The following is a 27,010-nucleotide window of genomic DNA, read 5'->3' as shown; positions in this document are numbered from 1 at the left end:
GCATAGTAATATAAAGACACTTTCACTCGTCGACCGAGCCTAAGCGTTCTGCGTTCACGATCCACTTTCAAATATGGCCCACTTCGATCAGCCATCCCACGAATGTATCGACGCGTGATTAAATTGGAAGGGAAATAATCGCGCGCAGGACTGTACTAGGGCGAAGCATCGGCCCACATGCTCGCCCTGCTTGTAAGCAGGTCGTGATTCGTGTGGAAATCGATTCCTGGCTACCGAGTTATTATTAGTCGTACGACCTTGGCTCGAGGACCTCTTCCAGATCGCCATCGTCGTCACGTACTCGATCCACGATTCTACGAAAGTGTCGCCCCTGTTCTCTCGTGCAGGCCACGGGTCTCGCGCGCGCAGCGATAATGTATCGAGGCGGCGAGTCCGGATCATTCGTCTTCGGCCAAGGGGATGATCTCCGTGTACCGGCTCCCCCTCGCTGGCCCCAGCTCGTGCTGCTTCTTCTCCTTCGTCCTCTTGGCCGTCCGTTGCACCGCCTCGTCCCTCATCTCCGGCGGAAAAGAAACTGTCGCTTAACGAGCGCAACCACCGGTACGATCGTTAATCGTCCGCTGTTCGTATATACGCAAAAGTCACTCGACCATGAAGAATGAACTGTGGAAGTCATGGCGCTGGGGGTACCCGCTATCTATCCATCCTTGTGCACCGCGGGACGAAACCACCACGACCGTCGTCGCGCGTGACGGCCATCCCGAGATTAATAACGTCCGAGCCACCCCCCTTTCGTCCTCGTGCTCTCGAGTCCTCGTCCTCTTCACGACGGGCCCTCTTCTGCCCTGCTCCTCCACGGACGAAAGTCATCCACCTTCGTCCGCATCTCGAGTGGCCGCTGACGGTGTAGAAATAACCGTGCGAGGAGAAAAAAAGCCAGGAGGGTAGAGACGGCGAAAGGGAAGAAGGAGGAGGAAGCACCGGGGCCGGGTGGAACACGGTCTTGCCTTGATGAAGACCATTTGCGGAGGCTTGTAATAAGATAGTAACAGAGTACGCCTGCACCTCGGCCGCTCTATCCGAGCCGAATAGAAAGAGTAGCGAGTTTCCTCTCTCCATCGACTCGAGTCGACCAGTTCCACCCTTTTCCAGAAGCTTCGCTCCGTGCGCGCTCGAACATTCCCCTGATTTTCCGCGGCGAAGTCGCGAACCGCGGGAGTCTGTACCGATTGGATATCGAAATAGAATTTTGCAAGGATTCGCGGAGCGAAGAGGAAGCCGTAGAGCTTCGCAGACGTTCCTTGGGAATGGTTGCCCGATCGGTTAGTTCCCCGGCCAAAGATCAAGCCGAGGAAATCGCTGGATATGCACTGCGTTATATCCTGAGGTCGCCGAAGCATCGACTCCCCCGACGGTATCTCGAATCGACAGGAGGTCCCCGGGCCGTAAAACTTAATTGCACATCGCCGCGGAACTGGCTTGCAGGGCGACCAGCTGGGATCGCAGCATTTCTAACGCATCGATTACCAGCGTCGATCGTCTAACGACGTTTCGCGAGTGTCCTTACCGGTGATTATCATCCTTCCAAGGCTGACGTGTCGGAGCATCGACAGGTTTTGTCGTCCCCCGGTTGAACCTGTCCCGAAGGTGGGCCCCGATGGGCGGCAGAAGTCCACGTAGATCGTATCTGCCCCGTACACGGGGTAAGACAACTCCTCCGGGGCCCCGTGCGCTGGGTGGCTGAGTTCGTGGGTTCGCGAGTTCGCATCCGGTTCACCGTCGCCGTATTATTTCCCGCGCGCCTTGTCCTCGGGCCAAGAAGTCGATCTTCACTGGTCCAGCGGCGCTGCGCTGCTCTTCGACGAGTAACCTTGTTCGCTTTGCCCCGCGTACAGCGCACGGTGAGGGTGGCGGGGAGGAGGGACAGGACGCGAGGGTGGCCCTACACCTGGGCCACGGGGACAACAGCGCCCCGCTGTGTGGCTCGTGCACGAGCTGACCGTTCCACTGTTTCTCTTTATAGTCCGCTAACGCCTCCGGTTGCCTCGTTCCAGAGCACAGCAACTGGCATTATTCGGTCCGTCAGAGCCGCTACGGTGTGCCGTTTCTGTGTGAGGCATACCACTGACAGCGCTAGCGCGGTGGAAAAAATTCGGCACCACTTTTCGGTATATCCAGGGATTTCTTCGTATTCTCGGATTTATTGCGCGCGGTGCTGTCGCTGGTTTTCCTGGTCTTTCCAGAAAACTGTGGCTGTTAGTAGAATTCGGGTGGACGTGGAAGATATTCAGCAGCAGACTGGCTTGTTTGCGAGTGCGCATAAAAATATTTACTTCTTATGAAATTAAAGTAGGGATATCCGTCGGATCGCTCGACCAGCCGGATGTACGAATATTGACCATCAAGCTCTCCGCCATCCTATTTATAGAGGGCCACCGGAACAACGGTGTCCCGTTGGCCAGTTCGTACATGACCCCGTGTCGATCTTCTCGTTTTCTTCGCCCGCTATGGATAACGCTCTGACAGCTCTCGCTTCGTCGCAGAGCGCAGGGACGGGAGTCGGTCGAATCCAGCCGGATGCACGTACCTATATTAATCACCAGCCAGGATTGCCGTGGTTTTCACGAGGGGAGACGTAGCACCTGGACCAAAACGAACAATGGCGCGTCCCTCGTTCTGGCTCGTGCTCCAATCGACCTTTCTTCTGGCTCCCTTTTGTGACTCATCGCCCGACACACGCCTCAAAATCGGTCAAAATCTCCCCCGAGGTAGTCGAATTTCATCTTCTTCGCGTGGCTCCATGTTGACCACGTTTGTTATTATGCCGGTGGTTTAAATACAATGAAAAGTATTTTAAAAGCCTATTATTAAAAGTACTGGGCCCCTATCTATCTTCAAAAAATTCTGATTTTATCCAAACACTATTTTTGTTTTGTACACTTACATAGCTCGGTTTTAGTAAACTACCTCTTCACTTTTCCGGATAAATGAACCCCCTCTTAACGTCTGTCGTCTGCGCTGTTTTCCTTGAATCCGCCACTGTATCTAGGCCTCTGTTTTTGATAATTTTAACTACCTCGCGCCAGTACCTTAGCTACCAGAAATAAGCTGCCCGCATATTCGCCAATCGATTTGGAGTTATTCGCCAAATATCGTCTAGCGTTCCAACGTGAATTTTTTCCGAAGCCTGAAAAAGGCGAATGGCGTTGCAGATGACGGCAAAACTCGACGAGTCACGTTCGATTCCGCGAAATCTCATATACATTCGTCGTAGCCACTTCCCAGGAGCGCCAGCCTCTTCCAGCTATCGTCCTGTACTTCCTTGTACTGGTTTCCTAGTCGGGATGTCGCGTCGATCTGAAAACCTTGTACAAGAAGACTGGCCATCGTGACTCGCTAAGGGATCGGGCACGTTGCTTCGGTAAAGCTCGACACAGGTGCGCATGCCTCTTTCCAGGGAGGACAGGATCACCGTTTCTTTAACTCTCTTCCCCTTGTCCTCCCGGTATCCAGTCATTAAGGTTCCTTCACCCCGACCTTTACGAGGAATCGCAAGACGAAGGTGACGGCTTGTCCGAACGCGCGGCTCGAATCAGCTCCGCGAGTCATTTCCTCGCTCGTCTCCGCGGACAGCTGGATCAGCGTCTGCTATCGACTCAGCTATCGCGATATTTAGGTGCCCATTGCCAACGGTGCGCAGACTCTTCGCGGTAGGATCCACAGTGGACACAGGAAAATATAGGTTCAGTTTACTAGGTCAATTCGGATAGCTGCGGTATTACTGTGTACTTAGTTCCTACATCGACGAAGATCAGGTAACCCCTGCGCGCGAGGGGTGGAGGTGGCTTGAAACCCTTGCGTTCCATTCGAAATCTGTCATCGGCGGGCCGAAAGATTCCCACGCCGAAGACAAACGTCCAATAAAGCTCGCCAGGACCTTCTGTTTACCCTCAACATTGTCTCGCTAAGTGGCCACGGTGCCTTCAACTTAAAGGCCGCTGCTCGCTGGCCACAAAAAAGGCGTGGAACGACGCGGCCAAAGCAAACTTCGTATTTCAGGATTTCCACGTAAACGTAGGGCAAACAGCGCGGCGATGCAGCAACTTTGAGGGTTCCCCGGTGTGCAAACATTCCGAGGGAACGAAGTCAAAGTCAGCTGCTTCGCGACGGCCACCTTCCCCTCCACCGGCCGTGCCTTCCCATTATCATTCTAATTATTCCGCCTGTCCCCGTATTTGCATCCAATCTCGCGCCGCCACCGGATACGCTGGCGCGCGTCTGATTAGAGAGCGGGCATATGGCTCGGCATGCGAACGCGCGTTTCAAGTATCGGCCCCGATAGGAACGGTACTTGGAAACAGTATCGAGGATCTCCAACGTCGGGCCCGAACCTAGCAATCTCTCGAGGAAAAAGGGGGAAAAAGCACGCCACGACCGATCGCAGGCGGTGAATATCAAATCGTAAGAATGGGCGGTGGTGAATGGGAAAATCTTGTTGCCTACGCCGATGGATAGTATAGTCAGAGAAGTTTGAATAAATCTGAAGAATGAAGCGAGGTGCCGGCGATTCAGAAGAAGTGGGAGAAGTTCCTTTAAGAGGTCTTCCTAGTGTGACGGCTGAAGAAAACTTAATTTTTCGGGAATTAACAAAAGAAACAAGTATTTCACGTATCATTAAGCACGTTTGTTGCTTTGTTCTGTTAAATCCTCATATTCCGCTAAAAATTTATATTTTTACTTACATTTCTTTTTATAGGAGATATTAAAAGGTGCAAAATGATACGTGCAACACTTGTTTCTTTTTTTAATTCTCGAATAATTAAGTTTTTTGCAGCCGTCAGACTAGGAAGACCCCTTATGGGGGGTTCTGGTCTAACAGCCCCAAAAGTAGGTATATAACTGATATTTAAGATTTTTTTTTAAAAAACTGTTGGTCATATTGGATTAAACTCTTTTAGGATATAAGGAGGCATCTTTAAACTTGCAGAAAATATTTTTTTTTATGTCGATCCTTTCTATTATTTATTAATTATTGTGGAATCTTGTCCACCTCTTCGACGACGTAACTCCCGTTGGCGGGTTGTGTAGCACCTATCACATTCATCTGATTACAAAAAAATAGAAATTTCTTAAAGTTTGTGCTTACGCTGGGATTGGTCGACTTTAAAGAAAAAAATGAAAAATTGAAAGAGTTATAGGTTATGAAAAAAAGTAAGTCTTTTCCTAAGACAAATTTTTCATATCATTCTTTATACCGACGAAGAAAGTATTATAAATAAAAACTAAAATTAAAATTTTACGTCCAGTATATAACTAAAATTATATAACTTTAAGAAAATTCTCTTCTTTTTGCAATCAGATGACACGATACAAAATATTTTTTGCAAGTTTAAAGATGCCTCCTTATATCCCAAAAAGTTTAATGCAATATTAACAATAGTTTTTAAAAAAAAATCATAAATTTCGGGGGCTGTTACACAAAAATCCCCCCTTAACGCCGGACGGCGCCTAATACCGGGCATTAGTTATATCTGTGATATTTGAAACGTTGGGGGTAGAAAAAATACCAATTCGACACGTTCCAGTCGCGTGCGCACAGCTAAGGAGATTGATTTAAGGTTATTTCTCCCTTCTTACTTGAGAAAAACCTTGAGCTTCCGGCACTGTGGGAACCGCCCCTAGAGTCCGACGACGTAACAACTTTTCCACTAAATTCGCTTCTAACTCGCGGATGCATTAGATTCGACGTTGGACCAAGCGAACGAGACTCGTCCGACGATTTCCGTACTCGGCAGGCACATCAGCAGATATTCGCAATTATCTACTTAGTTCGTCCCTGGTTTTTGCCGTTTTTCCTGCTCCGTGGGCTCGCGTTCGAGGCTCGCAAAGGCGTTAAGAGGCCCTCGAGACCTGGCGCGGAACGGGCAATCGACATTCCGGAACCGAAGGATGCTGCGCATCCCCGATGTATAACTCCCTGGAACTCGGTGCAGGTTTGTCATCGTCTTCGGCACGCGGCCACCGCGTCGATCTGAAACGCGCCACCGAGAGCAAACGGCTCTACGCGCGCCGCCGTGAATTCAGATCCACGTTTAGACGCGATTCTTCGAGCACGCTGATTTTCCTTTAAAATCCTTTCACATTCCGCGGACACATTGCGCAACGATTAAAATTAAACACCGAGACATTATCGTAGACTCTCCGTATTGTTTGATAAAAGCTTCGAGTTATTAACGCTTCTATCGAGTCCTCTACTCGCGCACGAGCGTCACGCGCCATTAGTCAGATCGTACATCGATCGATTCCACATTAGCAGTAAGAGAAGGCGGCTACCAATTACCAATCCTCGAACATCAAGAGAAAATGGCACTCTCCGGTATCTCTACGACTCCGTGCATCGGCGAAGAAGCGTTTTCCCCTTCGAGCCCCGTTTACCTCCGAATGTCATGTAACTTCGGCCATCGAGTCAACGACACTAAGGTGCCTGACGCGCGACGGGGACTGGCTGCAATTGGCCTCGAAGAGCTTCTCGGCGCAACGCTCCGCGTATTCATCTCGCTAAGAGCGTCAATCTGCATCGCGCCGTTTCTTTCGACCGTTCGCAACAGTGCTCTAAAGCCGCGGCCATTAGACTGCCGCGAGAGGAGCAGCGGCATCTCCGAGACGCTTAAAGGACGAGGAACGTGGATACCGCTAGTTTGCATAATAATTAATCACCGGTGCTCCTCGTAACGGACAATTTCCGGCGCTTCTTTGATCGCGACTGACCGCGTCTGCCGATAATAACGCGGAGCGAAGAGGAGTACCAGCCGATAACGGAAGCGCTCGAGGAGCGGGAGGGTCGCCGGCGAGTTGTCGATCGAAGGGATGATCGGACGTTTCGCGTGCCATTTTGAGGAACGACCAGACATCGCCATCCACCGCGCGCTGAGAAACACTCCGACGTGGCTTCGCGCTCGATGTTTCTTTCTCGTCAGACGGGAAGCGGCGGAACGCAGGGCGGAAGCGTGAAACGCATTACCCAACGCGGCGAGATTACTCCTGGCAACTGTGTTACGCTCGGCTCACGGCCGTTGAACGTAAAGAAGCGCCTAAGTAGCGTTATAAATCCCAGCGGCAGTGGCGAGGGGGGTAGATAATGGGATCGGGAAAAGGAGGAAATGGGCGTTGATTCCACACGCGCAACCGAGCATTCCTGAGAAGTTTCGCGCTCGCTTTTCGCAGACTCCGCGATAAGCTTCCGTCGCCGCGTCGTAAAACACCGGGGCCCTAGTTTCTTCTCGGGGACGTTGAAAATCAGCGAAAGCGGCGAAAACAGCCGTAGGGGACATTCCGCGCGAACTCCGACAGATTTCGGAGTAAATTTTTCGTAGATTGCTGAAATTTTAATATGTTGTAGTCTTTAGTGATATTTAAACGTACCTCAAAGGATTTTTCGAAATTTTCAAAAGTGACGATTTTACAGCTGTTTCAAGTTAAGTGCTAATTTTTTTTCAATTCGTTATAGCTATGGAAGTAGTAAACGGATGGAGATGAGCTTTACGGTGCTTAGAGAGAAGACTTTGAAGTTTTAAGAAAAAATTATTTCAGTTTAAAAAAGAATCTCAATCTACTAGATAGATAGTTCGATATATTTACTTCACCCTCGTTTCAAGGAAAATATTGCGAACACCAAAAAATGAGATACCGTATTATGTTGGATATAAAAAACAGTAAGAGTTTTCCTGCTTCAGCTTTTTTTTTCAAATACTTACCATTTTCGAGAATCCTGTATAAGAATATCAGGTATAGCCGCTTGACCGCGGTGCTGGGCGACGCAGCGCCAACTTTCGACAATTTTCACAGGGCCAATTTTAAAATGTCCATATTTTTTGAAAACTTGTCCATCAAGGGAAAGGATAGAACTACATTCTCCTTTTTTTAGATTTTTAAAATCGCGCTCGATGTTAAAAACCTGCATTTGTTTAAAGTAATTGCACAAAAATTGTTCTATTTTTTTCAAACTGGAATATTTTTTTCTTAAAACTTCAATGTCTTCTCTATAAGCACCGTAAAGCTCATCTCCATCCGTTTACTACTTCCATAGCTATAATGTATTGAAAAAAAGTTAGCACTTAACTTGAAACAGCTGTAAAATCGTCATTTTTGAAAATTTCGCAAAATCCTTTGAGGTACGTTGAAATATCACTAAAGACTACAGTATATTAAAATTTCAGCAATCTACGAAAACTCACCCCGAAATCTGTCCGAGTTCGCGTGGAATGTCCCGCAGAACAGTCGTCCCCGTGTTGCGGGAAGCGTAGAGCAGCGGCTGCGAAGTGAAATCCGCGAATACCACCAACGAAGCCCCTAATCCCCTTTATTGTATCTCTATCGAGATTCAGGCAGCCGGGCGATTTCACGTTGGAGCGCGTCGAGAGGGTCCCACGGACCACGTTGACATTTCCTGCCAATTAATTTCCCTCGAGATCTGCCCGGCATAATAGGATCCATTATACGCCGCCGGTCCGGGGCTGCGCGAAAGGATCATTAGGGGAGGCAGGACGAAGCTGCGTGGCAAGAAGAAAAATTTTAATCGAGTGGCCGCATAGAGAGGGGCGAGCACCTTAAATCACGTCCCTTTCCAGGAACCTATCGATTCCGTCGGACCGGCGGCCGCCATTATCGCGAAACACGTCCTGAATTATGCACAGGCCAGGCGAGGATTCGCTCGGCGATGCAGCCTCTCGGTCGAGGGAAAGGGGGGGGAGAGCTGACCCGTAATTGATGGGCTTTAATGGACTGCAGATTACAACGTGCCGTGTTTTAATTACCGCGATCACCGTACGCCTTCCTGTTATTACGCGATCCTGATAGGCAGCGGCGCGATCGAAACGCCCCGACGTTTCAGATTACTCGGTCCCGAAGAGCCGGGCTCTCCTTGCGATCCGCCAGCGATCGCGATCGTCATCGCGACACACGGCCGCGCTACACCTGTCCCAATCATCGGCCCCGCCGATTACCTCTCGGCAGCGATTTAACCCTGCTCGCGGAACCCCGCGCGCGCCCCCGTGTATCGCGGCTATTTTAATTTCGTGCAAATTGCCTCGATGATCGCCCAACGACGCCGCGCGCAACCCATTCGCCTCGTATCTGTAATATCGCGCCGGGATATTATGTACGTGCCGCGGGGACGAAAGAACGGCGTAATTGGATTACTTAGCTGTCTAGGAGAACCGGTAGACACGCGGATGCAGGGGGCTGAAGAGCCATCGGTGGCAGGGGGGGGGGGCGGGGTACTAAGTGCGACGCGGAGGTAACCTGTTTTACGCGCTTCTCTACTTTGTGGCGAAATTAATTTTACAATTACCGCGTCTCGAATCGCAGACATCCGGGAAACGTCTGGGGAGGCTGGAAATTACAGGGGGAGAGAGGCAGGCGCGATCGAGAAGACATCCTGGAATTACGACGATGAAACGCAGCGAGCGAGCGAGCCGGGGCCCAATGCGTGCGCGAGGAACGCGGCGACGGGGGAGAATGGACACGACACGCCAGGCTAGACGAAACAGCCACTTAAGGCCTGCGCACACATGTCCGTTCCGTGTCAGTTCCGTGTCATTTCCGTGGTCGTAAAAGTTATCGGCTGCTTGTTTTGGAATGGAGCAGCGCGCACTTGTCAGTTCCGTGAAATTCGACGGTCTCTCCGGACCCGTCAGTTCCGGGCCGTGAGGATCAGTGTTAAAAAATATCGTTTGCGTGTTTTACAATGGAGCAGCGCACACTTGTCCGGGTCAGGACCGTCAGCAGAAGTCAGTGTAGAACCCCTATCCGTTCAGTGAAACTAAAATTAGGTTGCTAACGATATTTTTTGGGCATTTGGACTTAAGGAGTCCTGAAATCACAGAAAGGTGAAAGGGACGACCTTTTTTATAACCGTGATAGGTTCTTGCTTCCAACCAATTGCTATTTTTTTTCAAAACGACGAAACACGCCACCTACTTAGGAAACTAATACTTCTAGCTTCTAAAAAAAAATCACGTCGTTTGGACGAATTTTAAAAATGTTATTCTGATTCGAAGGGTGTACGAATACTTTTGTCACCTACTGGTATTGAAGGAACTGTACAGCAGGCTTGCAGAAACGGCTGAATTGGGACTGACCGAGCCGGAGCAGGCCTCCTACATAGAGATCCCTATTTCACGTGTATTTAAATACACGTGTACACGTGTATTAAACGTATCTGTCCCTGAATCCGTGTATCTTTTAGTACACGGGTACCCGTGCAATATTTCACGTGTATTTAAATACACGTGAATTTAGATACTCGTGTATTTATAAATACACGTATATTAACGTATCCGTATTTTGATTCGTCTGATTTTTAATATCTATAGATATCCCAGAACTCTGGGGGATTGCGAAATTCATAAAAGAATTAATGTATTTAAATATATTTACTAGAATAATATGCGGAAAGTATGGCTTTACAAATTTTCAGATTGCAACTAATAACACAGTTATAAAATTAACAAGATTTATTTAATCGATTACCTATTTTGATACGAAAAATTAAGGCATTACTGGTAATAAGCGAGCTTCTTTTTAGACGCAACGATAATCCTTAAAATTGAGAAACATCACTCGGTTTTATTACACTTATTGCTTAAGTGACCGCCATTGCCCAATTCTGATCAAAATACAGAAATACGTTGATACACGTGTATTTAAATACACGTGAAATAGTGCACGGGTACCCGTGTACTAAAAGCTACACGGATCGAGGTACGGATATATGTAATACACGTGTCTTTTTACTACACGTACCATACCATGGTCTCTACTCCTACACAGTTGTCAGTGAAATTAGGGACACCGCACGGACACGGAACGGATACGGAACTGACGCGGAACGGATATGTGTGCGCAGACCTCTACGGATCTATCCGTGAACGAGTCGTCGCATTCCGCGTTCCTCCGTTCGTGTTTACACTCGGGCCCTGGCCACTTCTCGCCGGAATCTCGCGGCGGGGAGAGGCTTCTCTCGCCTGGGAACGCGAAAGACGCGGTGGAAAAGGCTCTCGTCAAACAGAAAAAGGGACCCTCGTGAGCCGCGGGGCGTGCGGGTGGTCCGGGCACTGGAAAGCTACGAGGAAAAGGAGCGCGTCAAAGGGGCTGTCGATAACGATGCTCGGTGAACGGAAACGGGGTGGAAGTCCCTCTGTGTGCGTGGTCGAAAGCGCTAACAGATCGCGCAAACGCCGAGCGCAAAGGGAAGCTTTTGCCGAAGGCAGGGAGGCGGAGTGGCGCCGTCGAAATTAGATAAGCAGCGACTTCCGCCATAAAAACCGAGCCACGGCCGGTGCGAGGGGAAGGGAAGGTGTAACGGAAATTGTTTCACGAGTCTCTGGGCGTAGAAGAAAATGCCCTGTGATCCATAAACGTACCCAGGGGCATTGACTAAAGTCAGCGGAAGGGTAGGAGGTTGAAGGAGAGGCAAAACGGCACTAGGGTGGAAGATGGTATACTGCTCTATTACTTTTTCCAGATGCATAAAGGAGATACAGGGAGACGGGATGCCGAAGAATGCGAGTAACTTGCGGGCGAGTTATGCGCACGCGGTAATAATACCGAGCTAATTGCACGGTGGCGAAAGGTAGCGCTGCGTTCGGCTGCAGCGTTGTAAATGTGGAACGTGGAACGTCTTCCTGGGACGCGTTCGAAGCACGCTCTTGAAAGGAACGATTTTCTCCGATTGAAAATTTGTGCACGCAGTCTTCTGTCTATAGAGGGTTGGCTATCGATCGATTCAATTTTATGGGGGTAAGGAGAGGAGTCCCTACAGCGATCAATTTGGCAACGAAACACGGGAGAAACAATTTCACTCTCGGAGCGTGCTGAAAAGGGAACGACTCGGGCAAATTGCTGAAATTTAATAATCATCGTGATGCGCGCGCTAGGCCTGTGCTTGAACGCCAGCAACATTACGCGGATTTTTCACGCACGTACCCGCGCGGAAAAGTATTCCGGTGCACCGATGCCGAACGCGAGCACCGCTCGAGCATCCGAAGAAAGAAAGAAGAAGATGAAGATGAGTATCTCTGGAGGCTGTGGGCACCCGGGCCCGATGCGATCTTTCAAGCAGATATTATAATACCAGGGGAATCGCCGCATCTTGCGGTAATACTCGTTATTACGTGCTGCTGAACGATCGAACGATCCAGCGATCGATCGACACAGAGAGGACGTTTCAATCGTGACGCGCAACTCGAACGATGGGCAAGATAAACGGGAGGGACTTTGAATACCCTGATGGGCTGCTCTCTAAACTCTTACGACACGCTCGAACTTACGGCGCGTCTTCTAAAAATCAGGCGAGGGTAGTCCGAGGCTACTAAACGATCGGCGATTAATCCGACAAGTGGCGTGAACCCTGCTGTAGGTCACGTTATATTCCACGATCGCGTCATTGCGCCGATGTCGCGTTTTTAGAGAGCCTACCGCTTTTACACCGCCTTAAGTAGGCCATTAAGTTATTAATAACGACTCAGGACAATCTAAATGCGACGGGGGGAACGGTTACCTTCTTTTTCTAACCGTAACGGTACAGCTATTCCAGCAATAAAGTCTGGTCCCAGCGCTTGACAGGACGACGTCCGCGATAAAACCGTCGAATCCCGCGAGGATACATAATTATCGGGAGCTTCGTGATTGAGCGATTTAGCCGGCTCGTTTTTGACCAAACGAGCCTCGTAAAACCGTGCTCACGAGGGGGGAAGAGGCTAGAAGAAAAAGCAGCTTAATCGAGGCGATAACTTTTTTTTTCGCCAGCGTGCTTTATGGGATCGCATCAGCCAATGACGGAGTCTTGTACGGTGGAGGTTTTTTTTTTTTCTCGAAATTCCGCGAAACCGATAAGTCTCTGGTGGCGCGGGGTAAAAAAGGCACGCACACACCGGTTTGCGCGAGTGCACATGGAAAGTGCAGAACCGGTCGATCGGGGCGAATTCCGAAGAATCACCGAGTGAAACGCGATTTGCCGGTGCCAGCGAACCAAATATGGCCGAGGAGGGTAGCGGCAGCGGCCCCGGCCGCGTCGTAGTGGATTCAGGTGAAGACGAGGAGTCAGTCGGGAGGTTTATCCTCGACCCCACGTAATTCTAGCTCAGGTAGATCTATAAATAGAGGCCGTTGTACATGATGCCCGACCTGTTGCTCGAGCACCCTCGTGTGAACGTCGAGGCCCTGAGTAATCGAACCCCGTTGTTCCGAGAGAGAGTATCCTCTCTGCCGTACCGCCGCCTCACGTTCCATCCTTCCATCGTGCCCAAAAGCACTCGCCGCTTCGAGAGGTCATTAGGCGTAATGAATACCCGATAGCCCCTTAACCCGCAATATAATCGCTTCGCGGAGAGTTCTAAACACGGTCGAGCGCTCGCTCCTCCACAGCTTTCAGCCGGTGCTAATGATTTCCACCGCGGTAATATCCGTTGCATTCTGGCCGAGCCCGACGCTTCAAAGAAATTCCAGGGGACCGTTTTCCATCCTATCGCGGCGCGGGTCGTTTCACGCCGCACAGACAAAGTGCTGGTACGTTAGAAGGGCTGTCAGATGACGAGTGCTCTGTTAATCCCAAGTCGCCCGGGCGGTCTGACTAATGGCTATCATTATCTACTAGGTTGCTGCGAATGAAATGGCCGTATTCTACGATTTAAACTTCTCGGCTTTGTAGCTTAGCCCTTTTCCGTGCAGATGCTGTTGTATTGGTATCGTTTGAAAAGTACACGTCTCACGCGTGATTTGGCGTGTATAATTTCGGTTATATCGTGCGGTACACGTGATTAAAAATTGTTTTAACCGATCATGGAAAATAAGGAAATTCGAATAATTTACTTGTACGAGTTGAAACTTGGTCACAGCGCGGCTGAGGCAACGCGGAATATAAATATTGATTTCGGCAATGGTACTGCAAGTGATCGGTTCGAAAAATTTCGTTCTGGTGATACGGACCTCGAAAATATGCCTCCCGGCCATGAACCAACAGTTATCGAAAACAATATTTTGACAGACATGATTGAAGAGGATTCGCGCCTAACTGTTCGGGAAATCGCAGTGAGAACGAATATTCGCTATTCAACTGTTTCCCGACATCTACAGACCATGTAAAGTTAAAAAAAAGCTAAAACGCTTAATTCATTGCCTCTCGTCCTCTGGATTTCTTTCAGAAAGCCATTGGTGCGCTTATTTCGCGTTGGGAGAAGTGTATCGAAGTCGATGGTGACTATTTCGATGGATGAAATGCGTATTAGGTTTGTCAAGTAAAAGTTTAAATTACAAAATCAGAAACGCCCATTTCATTCGCAACAACCTAATGCTCGCAAGGCACACTAATGCTCGCAGTCTCCGTTCCCCGGCTGCGATATCCAAATCTGCGCAAAGTTTCATCCGCTCCGCTGACGCCAGAGGGTAGAGTATGTAGCACGTAATCCTCGCGAGGATCGAGCATTTAGAATCACGAAGGATAATCTGCCGAGCCGCCTCGGGATCGGATCAACATTCAATCCGAGCGACCACTTTGCTCGTCCTAGCCGGCTTCGAATCGGTGGCTCGCGCGGTAGGGCCAGTTGCCCAGGAGAGCAACGACTCCTTTCGTGCGGAGATTGCTCGTTGATGATCGCGTAACGAGCCGCGGTGCCCGTCAAGCTGTCGGGAGGCCGCAGGGACCAGTCTGGAACTGTTCGGTACACGGCACGCGGAAGTCACCTCTTCGGGGGCGAGAGGAGACGAGGCGCTTCCTCGAGCACGGGCAAGGCAGAGGGCAACTAATTCGCGTAATTAATAACGCGGATGGTTCCCAGGACGAGAAGGTCACAGGCATCGTCGCGGTCGATCGTAATGGTAGCAGGGTCACGGATCTTCACGGTCCGCTTTGTAATTTGCATAACGCCGTTTACCGGCTTCACCTCGGCTCGAAGTGTCCACCATCCCCGCTGATCCCGTGACCTCCGACCCCGTTGGCGCCCATAACCCCTAACGTGCAGCTCACGACGCAGTTGCTGTTGCGCTCGGCCTACACGCTCCTCGGCCCCACTAGGATTCTCGTATCGCGTGCACAGGCGCAGCTCGTCCCGCGGCTTCTTTTCCCCGCAACCGTCCACGTGGGACACGAACAGGCATTCATATCGAGAAGACCCGCTCGTTGCCCGGGGTCGAAAGAATCCTCCATTCGACTCGGTCCCGTTGGCGTCTTCCAAGGAATGCCAGCGCCTCCGAACCGAGCTTCCGAACACCTTATCCGAATGCAATTACCTCTTATCCGGCTGAATAATTACTATCGGGCCGGAGTGGCTCCTCGGGCTACGTAGGAAGACCGAGCAGGTTCCCAAAGCTGGCCATCCAGTTACAAGGGCCGCGGAGGATTCGAGAGACAGCCTGGCAGCCCCGGCTGTCAATTATCGACTTTTCAACTCGTCGAATCTCGCGTCGCACGGGTCACTCTGCCTTTTAGGAGAGAGGCGGACACGGGTCCGTTAGCCATTCGGCCGATCGGCACCGATACTCCGTCCGTCCGAGTATTACAATGTCGGAAGTGACTGGCTCGCGTCGCGTCAACAACGCCGTGGCTGTTTAAGCACTTTATATGTATATATATATGAAATACACCACCGTTAAGCCGGATCCAGACTTGAATGCGTATACGCTGAGCAGGCTGAGCGCGCACGAATGACGCATGCGGAGAGGTCGAAAGTGCCAGTGTGTCTTTCTTCGCCAACTTCTGTGCTTAGCCCACTTCGCAGTCGTGAAGATGGTGTGATTAGCTAAATAAACTTAAAGCTCAACCCTCCGAGTCATCCTGTTTACCAATACAGGGTGATTCTTAATTTTATTTGTTTCGACCCTCGAAACGGTTGGAATACCATTAAAAAGTCAGAAATGTCCAAGAGTTTCTCATCAGATCTTTGCGAAAACGACGTCAATTGATTCCTTATGTTTCGCCGATGAAACTAACACCAAGAACGACGTAATTCGGACCATAATGAAAGAAATCACATGAAAAATTGATTTATATCATTTTAAGCTGAATTCGTTAAAAATAGTCTCGTGTGATTTTTTAACACAGCGAGTCGGTCAGGCTGTATGAAGTAAGAACAATGCAGGGTGTAGCGAAGAAAAGAAAGGCAAATTATTTAGTAAAATAGAGCTTTAAAGTCTATCATAGGGGAAGTCGCGGAGAGATGGCCTACTTTTTTTAAAACAATCAGTACACCGTGAATTTAGTAATTTTATAAAGGACAAAAATATATTTGCAAGAGGAAATACAGTTAGATAAATAATATAAAATTGAATTAAAAAAATAATCATACATTTAAAAAAATTAAAATAAAATTGCAATCTATGCGAAAGGCCATCTCACCCGAACAATGCGAGTCGAGTCGCCACGAATGAAACGTCCACACTAGCATATGCGTTCACGCTCACCCTTTCTGACGTAGAAGCATGCGACCCTGGCTACGGTTTCACCCGTCCACGTCAGAATATTCGTGCGCGTTCGGCCTTGCTCAACGTATATTCATTCAAGTCTGGATCCGGCTTCAGGCGCGGGCGGCGATAAAAGGTCCACCGGTCGATCGGACGCGACGCGGAAGATCGCCGATTTGCATAGAGGGTAGGCTCTCACGGGGCTGGGCGCGCTCCCTTGAATTATTGGGAATGTTCCAATTAGTAGATACGGCCGCTCGTGGACGTGTTATCGCGGCAACATTTCCCGCGGCGCGCCGCGCCGAGGACCAGTCCCGACGCGCGAGAAGCTGATTTGCATAACACGCAACGCGAAATCGAATTAGCTCGACGCGTAAACGTTCCCGGACGATCCCGGCGTATTGCCTCGTTTGTCGTCGATGTAGATTTCCTCTCGATCTCGATCTCACGGCCCTGTAACATCCAGGATCGTGCGCGGAGCGTAGCCGGGCGAAGGGGGTGATGGCTAGTCTTTAGCTAATCGCGGAACATCGTCGGGCATCGACGACGAACCGGGACACAGGATCCACGGTGGAAAGTTCGCCCACGGTCTCGTTCGCCGCGGGAGTAGGGGATACGAGCGCAGAGACTGTTCCCAGGTGAAGGTAATCATATTCCGCGTTCCACGGTAATGGTGAACGAACGCAGCCTCCGGGGCTCTAACGGAACCTCTGCCACCAGCACCCCATTTCACCCGGACCTGTGGGTGCACCTACCTGTGCACCTTATACTCAGGCCAAACTCCTATGTTGCGGCAATTATCGCGCCAACAGCTGTTATCCCGGTATAGTGGAGAGCCTCAGAGGCTCAGCCGATCGTTATCAGCCTGTTGTTTCTAACTGTGGTTTCTAACTGTCCTGCCCGGGCACCCTCGATCTGCTAATAAATTCCCCGCCGTTAGGCTCCGACTCGCTCGCATCCTTCCGCCGAAAAGAATACGTTCTCGAGCTTGATCAGAAATCCGACGCGTTCCGTTGCGCGTAAGAAGCTGGTGGACGATTCGACGCCGAGTTTCTTGCTCTGAGCAGCGTTCGGCTCGCCTGGCCGCATCCTCAGCCGCGCCGGTACCCGATTCGAAGCGATCCGTATCGCCTGGTGTAATCGGCCTTTAGGTTGCGGCACGGCCGTACCGAGAGCGCAAGTGAAATTAGTCGCGGTTCGACGAGTGCGCAGGAGAACGAGGGGGGCCTCGGCAACGAGGAAAGTAACGCGACTCGCGACGAATCAGGGTGGATCGACGACGTGGATGCCGATCGCGAAGAAAGGGAAACCAAACCCGACCGGGAAAGAAACAGGGGGACGGGGACAGAAGCGTGGCGGCCGACACCCGCCCCGGGGCCTTGCATTTTCATTCACCGCGTGTCACCGCGCGTGGGTGTGTCTGCCGTTTCTCTAGCCGGCCTGTCAACGTAACGGCGTTGGCGTCCGCGGTATACGGCACGCTCGCCGGGGAATGCGATAATAGGACAATGGGACGTGGGGATTCATTGAATTTCGAAGGAAATAGCCGCGGGCAGAAACTGGCGGCCCTTTTAATTACACAATTATATCGGGGCTCGTGGGCGAGTAATTATCACGGGCTTCACGGGACGATCGTCGCGCAACCCCCGACGAATAAAATTTCCGCATTTGTAGAAGAAAAACGGAACCTCGGGCGATGGGTTTCGAAGCCACGATCTTCGGGTCCACTGCGCGCTGGTCAGCCGCTTTAAGAGGACTAGGCAGTCAGATCGCTAGAAAATCAAGTATTTTTCGCGAATTAATTACAAGGGGATGAATACAAATTGTGACTTGTACTTTTGGGTAATGTTTGTTAATACTATAAACAGTGAAAAAAAATTATTTGAATGATATATATACATATGTATGACAGCGCTATAGTTGCCTGATATATAGGTGTTTTTTCTGAAGCCGCTGTAATTTTGCAGTGATTCTGGCCGTAAGAAATTGAATTGTGAAATATCCTCTGAAATTGATACTTTGCCCTGAACCTATTAACAAAGAAAAAATATCAAAATTATGAAAATGACGGCTGTAAAAAGGCAAATTTTAAAGAACCTTGATTTTTCGCCAGGGAAAAGCGATTTTATTTTTTTTTTTTTATCAAAACAGAAGTTTTCACAGACTTACGCGTAGGTTCAGGTCGTAACTAGACATGTTTCGCATATGCTGAATTTTTTTCAAATCGACTTGCACCTCCGTTTCTTCGCAATCACTGCAAAACGAAGAGGAAATATGATTCCGAGAAAAACGCGTTTAAAGAATTAAGGATTTTTGTAAAATCCTTAATTCTGCAAATTTTAACATAAACCGAACAGCATTTTACTCGAGAAGGGTGGTACTTTAAAAGAATACAACAAAAAATCGAGTTTCTGACCGCCTAGTCCCCTAATTTCACCGACAACTGTGTAGGACGCGAAAAAATCAGAATTTCAACTTTGCTCTTTTAAGCGCAAAAAATTTTGTAAAAATATACGCTTCCGCTTGAAAAAAAATCACAAATATTCGCCTCTTCTCGGCCGACTGACTAGGTACAACCCCTTGGACCGATTCCCCGAATCCTATTTAAGGCCGTTCCTAAACGCCGAACTCTTACAAACTCAGACTCGAATCAGCGATCTTGGAGTAACGGCTACCCTCTTACGCGAAGATGTCAGGAGAGTTAATGGAAAGTCGCCCGACGGCTTCCAAGCGCAAAGTAATATCCCTGTTGGTCCATGACTCGCCGATCAGCCGGCCCAGCGAACAACGGCTCGCTAAACCGGCGGCTGGCAAGCGAATTCCAGAAGCTTGACCTTCGCTTCCCGCGAATTCTATCGCCTCCGCGCGCCGTCGAGTACCCGTACTCTTCACGGGCGAATACTTGAGGGACCGGTAGAGGTGCGCGCGCGCGAGCGCGCGCGCTTGTCAATGCGCGTTCATACCCATTCACCGAATTCCTCGGTTCAATGGGCCGTATCCTGAATACGCAATGACGCGCGGATTTTCGCCGGCCCCGGAGTGCCGAAGGGATCCCCGCGGCTCCGTTCCCAGCCGCGGCGAAGACACCGGCAAGAAATTCAGCCGGGCATCGCGAGATTCATTACGATATATCCAACAGCGTGCTTTACGGGGCCCGTTAACGAGGGGCCGCGCGAGCTTAGGTGTCACGAGCCGCGTTCCTTCCTCTTGATCACAATGAGACGCGACGCGCACCGCCGTCGGGGCAAGCGGCCACGGCTCAGGGGAAAGATCAAGTCGACGGGTAGAAGAGAAACTGCCCACGCTCTTTTATCTCGCTGGGCCCTTTGTATCAAGCCGCTGTCGCAACTGGTATGCGCCGGCATCACCAAAGTCCACCTTCCCTTCCTGTCGATTCTTCTTTCTTCTTTTTCGTCCGGCTCCCAAGCCACCCCCTCCACGCCGCCGTTTCTATCAACTTCGCTCCTCCACATACGTAATTCCTTCCCCGCGCGACCTTTGTCAACCCGCGACCGTTGGCTTCGCGAGCCTTGAGATTCCTTCGGCAAATCCACTTCCTTGACGAAATGCTTCTCCGGCGATCCGGAGGGTAGTAAAGTTACAGGTCCCGGATCAACTCCACGTCTAATCCTCGTCGGTCGACAGAGGAGGAATACTTGTTTCTATGAAGTGCTGGAGTAGGTGGAATAGAGGCCGTATGTTCCCACGCAATCGTGCCTCGAGAATTCACACCCCACGTACGTGCGTGCTGCGTACACGCGTGTATACTCGTGCTTAGCGATGTCCAGTCGCTCGGCTGACACCGCGCGCAAGCTGAACGCGGCGTGTCCGAGCGGCTCCTATCCATATCCGACACCGAAATACGCGCGCTTGTAGGCTAGGCGTGCTGATCTGCATACCATCGCGGAGGATTATCGCGGGAACTGGCCAGTCGAAGTGCGAAGGTATGCCATTGGCGCGATTCCAGATCGTAGTTACCGGCACGTCCAGCTGTCAGGTAGACAGTTACGCCAGAATGCCACGTGACAGGATAAACGCGACCTTAACATTCAACGGGGGAGAGCGTACAATGCCTTGTTACACTTTGCAAGTCCACGGACGCGACGGTAATAATAGACAACGCGATCGAGCAACGCTCTTCCTCCGGGTATTTCTGGTCCCGGCTCGTGGAAACCCATTTCCAATGATTCGTCGAATCGAATGGAAGTTACCGAGTCGCTCTTTGTTGAAAGTAGCCCCACTGTTCGGTGACTTTATAATGACAAGCTTTGAGGTTTAGAAGTTAATGTGATTTATATCAGATTAAATAATTATTTTGATAGATGATGTTAAGATTTAATTGGAGGTTTAGAAGTTAATATGATTTGTGTTGAATTAGGTAATTATTTTGGGGTGGAAATTGGTAGCCACAATTGGGCCGAATTATGTAGAAATCTATCGACCCTCGGATTGACAAAAAATTAGTTAAACACACTACAGATTCCATAATTTTGCGATCTTTATTTTGCAAAAAATCACCGACCCATAGAACACTTATTATACAATTATTATAACTACCAAGCCATAGTACCATTTTAGGATTAAAAAAACAAGAATTGCAGAAAATTTAAAACAATATTAATTATTCCACTCGCTATTAAATAACCCATTAAAATAAAATATGTATACTCGATGGAAACAAAGCTATTTTCCTTTGCCAATTAGAATCTTTTGATAGCTTCTGCGTAACTTGGCCCAATTCAGGTTTAATAAAATAATTTTCGTTGTAAGTAAGCGGTGAGCTGGTAGAGTAATACGATATTTTAATCTGGTCTGAAGCAATGCCTATACTCAAGGAGTAAGAACAAAATCTAGGTGACTAACGGCACATTTTTCGGTGGTTTCAGGAAACGGAAGAAGAGCGCCGACATGTCGGCCTTGAGCGCCGGGCCCTGCCGACCCGGGATTATACTCTGTCTGGCTGTTCTACTGGCATCGCAATCCAATTCTGGTGAGTAATTCGGCGAACAAGCCAATAAAACTTCCCTCGGGTGTAGGAGCTCGTTCGGCGCGCTGGACTTTTATCCTCTCCCTCGTTTTGCTTCGACGCCTCGAACGCGCCAGGCGCGTCGAAACGTAACTCATTCGACAGCGAACAGGTGTACGCGAGATGGCACGAAGAACCATCCCCGACGTGGAAGAAACGTTTCGTTTGACTAGACCTCTGATTCTCTGCGCACTCGTCCTCCCAAAAAAACAACCACCGTAGTTTGATAACCGCATTACGACGCCTCAGCTTCGACAGAGAAATTTAAATACCCTATTTGATCTTTTAAAAACGAAACCAATTACCTGGTAGAAGTCAGAATTACAGATTTACCTAATGAAAAGCCTACACAAAAATAACTAAGCTCTCCTTCATCAATCTCCCAAAATTTTCACACAGAATTCGATCACCCTCCATACCTCGAATCACCCCTAAAACTTCGACGCTAAAAATCCGCATAAATCTTCTTTCGGGAAATGGCACCGGCGACCAACACAGCCAGGCGATATCTGAATGAGCTGGTGCCAGGTCCCAGGACATCGAACCTATCTTTGTTCTTCACCAGCGAGGAGCCTTACCCTCCGAGTTACCTCATAATGCTCACCTCTGGCATCGGCCACGTCCCAAGGTGCTTTCCCATGGACCTGGCGCACCGTATTCGTTCTTCGATGGCTCGGAGCCGCGCTCCCCGAAGTATCGCATAGACGTACAGGCCTCTTCCGTTTACGTCGAGCTGCTTTCGAATTACGTACCACTCTTCCTCCGCCTTTCGCGATCGCAAGATCGATCGACGCTGACCGACAGATTCGATCGAGTCCCATTAGCCGTCCCCCCTTTCACCTCCACGTAGATGCATACCATTGGAAATCGTCGGAAAAGGCACGGGGCTACTTTCACCTGCGCCGCGGTTGCGTCACGCGAATCTCGGGGTCAAGTTCGTGGGAAACGACCGGGTAAAACGGTGCACGGGGAGATCAACCTGTTAGCAACTACCCCGGGTTATAATTTACCTACCAGGGATCTCTGAAGGCTTCGGCAAAACGAATGGCCCATCTGTATTCTAATTCCCAATGTTCAGCAGCGTTGGTACGCCTCCGCGTCGTATTCCGACAAGCAGCGCGCCCAATTTAGAATTCCTAATGAACCTTCTCACGAGCTCCCATTGTCATGAGCCACGCACGCTCGGAGCTACCTTTCGATGAAAAATCCGCGAGGCAAATATTAACGCCCGTAATTGCTTCCTGGATTCTTAGTCATCGGCGTTCATGATCCATCAACGCCAGCCTAGAATCGATCCTGCCGGTCGACAGCAGGCGCGCAGGGCGAGGATCGTTCTGGGAACAGCGTGTTACCGCGAACGCAGGCGACGTGCAAAAACGTTGCATCGTCAATGAGAGCTCATTGGGGATGCGTCGTTTTTGCCTCGTCCCCTACCCACCCCGCCTACCCTTCGGGCAATTGGCCGTGGCTAATTCAACGAACAGCAGGTGTGGATAAACGGACGGGAACGATCGCGAATTCTTCGACTGGCCTGCTCCTCCCTTTTCTTTCCAATCGATCGCTAGGCGATCCTGTCCCTCGCGTGCCAGCGTCCTCCTTCTTGCAGCAGTTTCCCTTTCGAGCCGGCAAGGCGATCGTTGAGATCCCCGGGCCCGATCCCATCGATCTATCTGTCCGCGGTTTTCTACGATCGGCGCGTCTCGGGGACGTTTGCATTCGTAGAAAGGAACGATGTATCTTCGACGTATCGTCGTCCACGTCGCAAAAAGTCACCTTCGCCTTTAAGTTACGTTCGTGCCTCGATGTTTCTTATCATTGAAACGTAACGATTCCCACCTTGACCGAGGAATCCGAATCGAGCCGTCATAAAATTCATAAAATTCATAAATTCATAAAATTCATAAAATTCATAAAATTCATAAAATTCATAAAATTCATAAAATTCATAAAATTCGTAAAATTCGTAAAATTCGTAAAATTCGTAAAATTCGTAAAATTCGTAAAATTCGTAAAATTCGTAAAATTCGTAAAATTCGTAAAATTCGTAAAATTCGTAAAATTCGTAAAATTCGTAAAATTCGTAAAATTTGTAAAATTCGTAAAATTCGTAAAATTCGTAAAATTCGTAAAATTCGTAAAATTCGTAAAATTCGTAAAATTCGTAAAATTCGTAAAATTCGTAAAATTCGTAAAATTCGTAAAATTCGTAAAATTCGTAAAATTCGTAAAATTCGTAAAATTCATAAAATTCGTAAAATTCGTAAAATTCGTAAAATTCGTAAAATTCGTAAAATTCGTAAAATTCGTAAAATTCGTAAAATTCGTAAAATTCGTAAAATTCGTAAAATTCGTAAAATTCGTAAAATTCGTAAAATTCGTAAAATTCGTAAAATTCGTAAAATTCGTAAAATTCGTAAAATTCGTAAAATTCGTAAAATTCGTAAAATTCATAAAATTCATAAAATTCATAAAATTCATAAAATTCATAAAATTCATAAAATTCATAAAATTCATAAAATTCATAAAATTCGTAAAATTCGAAAAATTCGTAAAATTCATAAAATTCGTAAAATTCATAAAATTCATAAAATTCATAAAATTCATAAAATTCATAAAATTCATAAAATTCATAATATTGATTTGCCCGATGATCGGCGGGATTTCGAGAATCCTCGCGGAAGCGATCCACGAGGCCGGGGTGGACGGTGAAAAATGCGCGTCGAGGAGACACCACAGCTGCACGAATAGCGGTTCCTGTACTTGCCTGCATCCACGTGATGCTGTGAATTCTGGTCAAACCTGTAAGCCCTGAAGAGGCCGCCTGCCTGTCGGGATGTCACTGACCGCGTACCTCACCGTTGCCCACTTACGGTCCATGTCGCCGCACCTGACCCCCGAGAGACGTTCCATATTTATGCCTTAATGCCAGCCAAAGTGTCGTTATCTTCGAGTGTCGGCGTCCTGGAGGCCTGTGGCGATCACACTCCCCAGCGCTGGAACGCTTCCTCGGGGCACCGTCGAATATCTTAGCGGAGGCCGAGCAAGTGTGTCCGTCGGTTCTTGGAATCGGCGAGTGAAATTGCGCGGCCCGGCTTCCCATGAAGCATTACCTGATATCGTTCGACTTCCGCGGCACGACGACCCGAGGCTGTCGTAGATGGGATTTGTCAACAGAAACGAAACTTCTTTATGCAAATCAGCTTCTCTTGAAACGTTCGACGAAGGTACCGTTTAATGGTTTAGTTTTAATTCCAATTCCCACGATAGAATCTCGAGGCGCCTCTTCAAACACGCCATGTCCAAGAACATTACCGCACCTCCGTCATAACTGACTTAATTGCAAGCTCGATTCGTCCTCGATGGTACGTTTACCCGGCAAATAATGCAAAGGATGTCGACTACACTCCGGCAAACACCTTCCGTGTATTTACCCCTGAAGAGAGTCCTGTCTCTTGTTTAAGCATACTCATCGCTCCTCGTTGCCGCGATGATTAATTATCACAGTCTAACGTTGTCTTTCAATTTCACACAAGCCTGCACTGTCCGTCACCAGGTACTCGAGAGGATAGACAGCGAATTCGGGCGGTGCTTAAAATTCGGGACGTGTAGAGGAAAGGTAAACGTAGCGGTCAAGTGCCATTAGCAAAGATACACGTGGACGGCACTTGTCCAAACACTCCTGCATAATTAGTTGGTTTTCCTAGCGCCTTTTTTTTCTTACGTCCCCGTTACGTAAGCATGTCGCCGAAGTTACATCGTTTGGGCCCGGATCGAGAGGCAATAACCGAGGGGCCATCGATCCTAAACGAGCCATTCGCATTCCAATTGCCATTTCCTCTACCAGCAGACTACCAGGGACCTTGAAATCTTCAGCTTCGCTTCTGTCCGCTTCTCTCTACTGTCGCGCTAGATCGTTGGCTCCGGAGTACGTCCATCTTCCAGGCTACTCTGTTCAAGAGTCGTGCTCCTTATCATTGCCGTTTACGATGCAACCGGTAGCTTCCAGCTGCTAAACGAGCGGCAGTATGGAAGTGGAAGGATCCTCCGCTAGGCGCGGATAAAGGACCCCGTTGCGACGATACTTCGTAAGAGGACACCACTCCCGTGCTCCCTCTGTTCTTTCCTCTCTCCTCTGCGCTTTCCTGGCTACTTGCGAAAGGTCAGCGGCGGTCATTCGACGAAGGGTATAACGGGCCGCGTGGGTGCAACACAGCCGTGACACGGATTAAATAATCGTGTTAATCCCTGCCAAGCGTCCCGCGATTCGAGATCTCGCGCAGGCTTACTCGCGGGAAATCTCCGTGCATTCAAGTCGACGGACGTCTTCTCGGCAACAGACTGCTATCTTATATACTGGCGCGAACATCTTCCACAGTGGAATATCGTTTACGCGGGGGCTTATCGCCGGGAAGATTAGCCCTTCGTTGACGCACCTCTTTCTTCGATCAAATTTGACATACTGAGTGGCTCACGCTCGGAGCCATTTTCCAACGACTGCCATTCTCATCTAAAGAGTCCAATCGTTATGTAAAAAATCACGGGTCAAATTCAAGGTCTCTAGAATGTATTCCAATGTATTTTTCATTGAAATTTTATGACAGTTTTTGTAAAAAAAATCTAGATTACCATGTGTCGAGAAAATACGATAAAATCTTCAAAAAATTGTGACTTTCACAATTTTCAATATTAGAAGCTGAAAAACCACGGAGCTGTTGTTCAGATATAATACTTGGAAAAACAGGTATTTACTTTGCATACAGAAGATGGGCTATTTCGGTAATTGAAAAGAAAAACAGTTATTCCACGAATATCCACTCAAAATCAGTGAAAATCAGCCTGTGGGTAGCTCGCACCTAGAGTGTCAACGAAGGGTTAGTAATCGGGGGCAGAAGCTTCCTGCAAACTGATCGTCAAAATATTTTCCAAATTCGCTGATAAAGACGCACCAGCATCCACGATGATCGTGGGAACTCGATCACAGGCCCCACGCGACTCCAAACTCCTTTTATCGATCGAACGACGCCGCAAGCTTTCCAATAGCGCGGCAATGAACCCGCCGGCAGGTAGAAAATAATTTATGCCCGTCCTCGAATGCAGCGCGGCCGTTGCAGGCGTGCACCAGCGTATTACGACAGAACCGGTCGGCCAGCTTTTCTCCGCGCAGCATACTCGATAGCAATGACATTGACATTGACTGTCGGGAGGCCATGAACGACGATACTCCCCGACTGATTACGGGGGACTTGAATTTCCCGTGGCAAGCTTAAGAGCAGGTGCCGGGATCATTGTCCAGCGTGTACAATCAGTGTCACCTGGCAATCACGAGCACGCGTGAAAACAGCATTCTGGATTGTAAACGGCAGACACTGATGACTCTATCAAACTTTGCGGCACCGTAGGAACGAGTCGGGAAGCTAAGTTATGCCGGCAGATTTAGCTCCAAGAATCGAATTTCATTTGCGAAGAGTTTGGGATGTTATATGAAATCTAAAACAGGAGAATCCAATCGTGGAAATTCGCCGCTCAATTTTTTTTCTCATTTCCAATTCTGAGCTTCCTATGTAGGTG

General features: G+C 49.0%; 1 protein-coding gene across 2 annotated transcripts in view; it reads left to right on the top strand.

Moving 5' to 3' along the window:
• Positions 1-27,010, top strand: part of LOC143372760 (uncharacterized) — a 56,205-nt gene that overhangs the window by 10,599 nt on the left and 18,596 nt on the right. For both annotated transcript variants that reach the window (XM_076819310.1, XM_076819309.1), the window contains exon 2: positions 21,303-21,406. In XM_076819310.1, the coding sequence (XP_076675425.1) occupies positions 21,325-21,406 (82 nt within the window). In that variant the 5' untranslated portion in view covers positions 21,303-21,324. The remainder of the gene's footprint in view (positions 1-21,302; positions 21,407-27,010) is intronic.

The sequence above is a fragment of the Andrena cerasifolii genome, chromosome 8 (genome assembly GCF_050908995.1).
Source record: "Andrena cerasifolii isolate SP2316 chromosome 8, iyAndCera1_principal, whole genome shotgun sequence".
In the NCBI taxonomy this organism is placed as follows: Eukaryota; Metazoa; Arthropoda; class Insecta; order Hymenoptera; family Andrenidae; genus Andrena; species Andrena cerasifolii.
The sequence above is the reverse complement of the archived record's forward strand: the minus strand, read 5'-3'. Positions and strand labels throughout refer to the sequence as shown.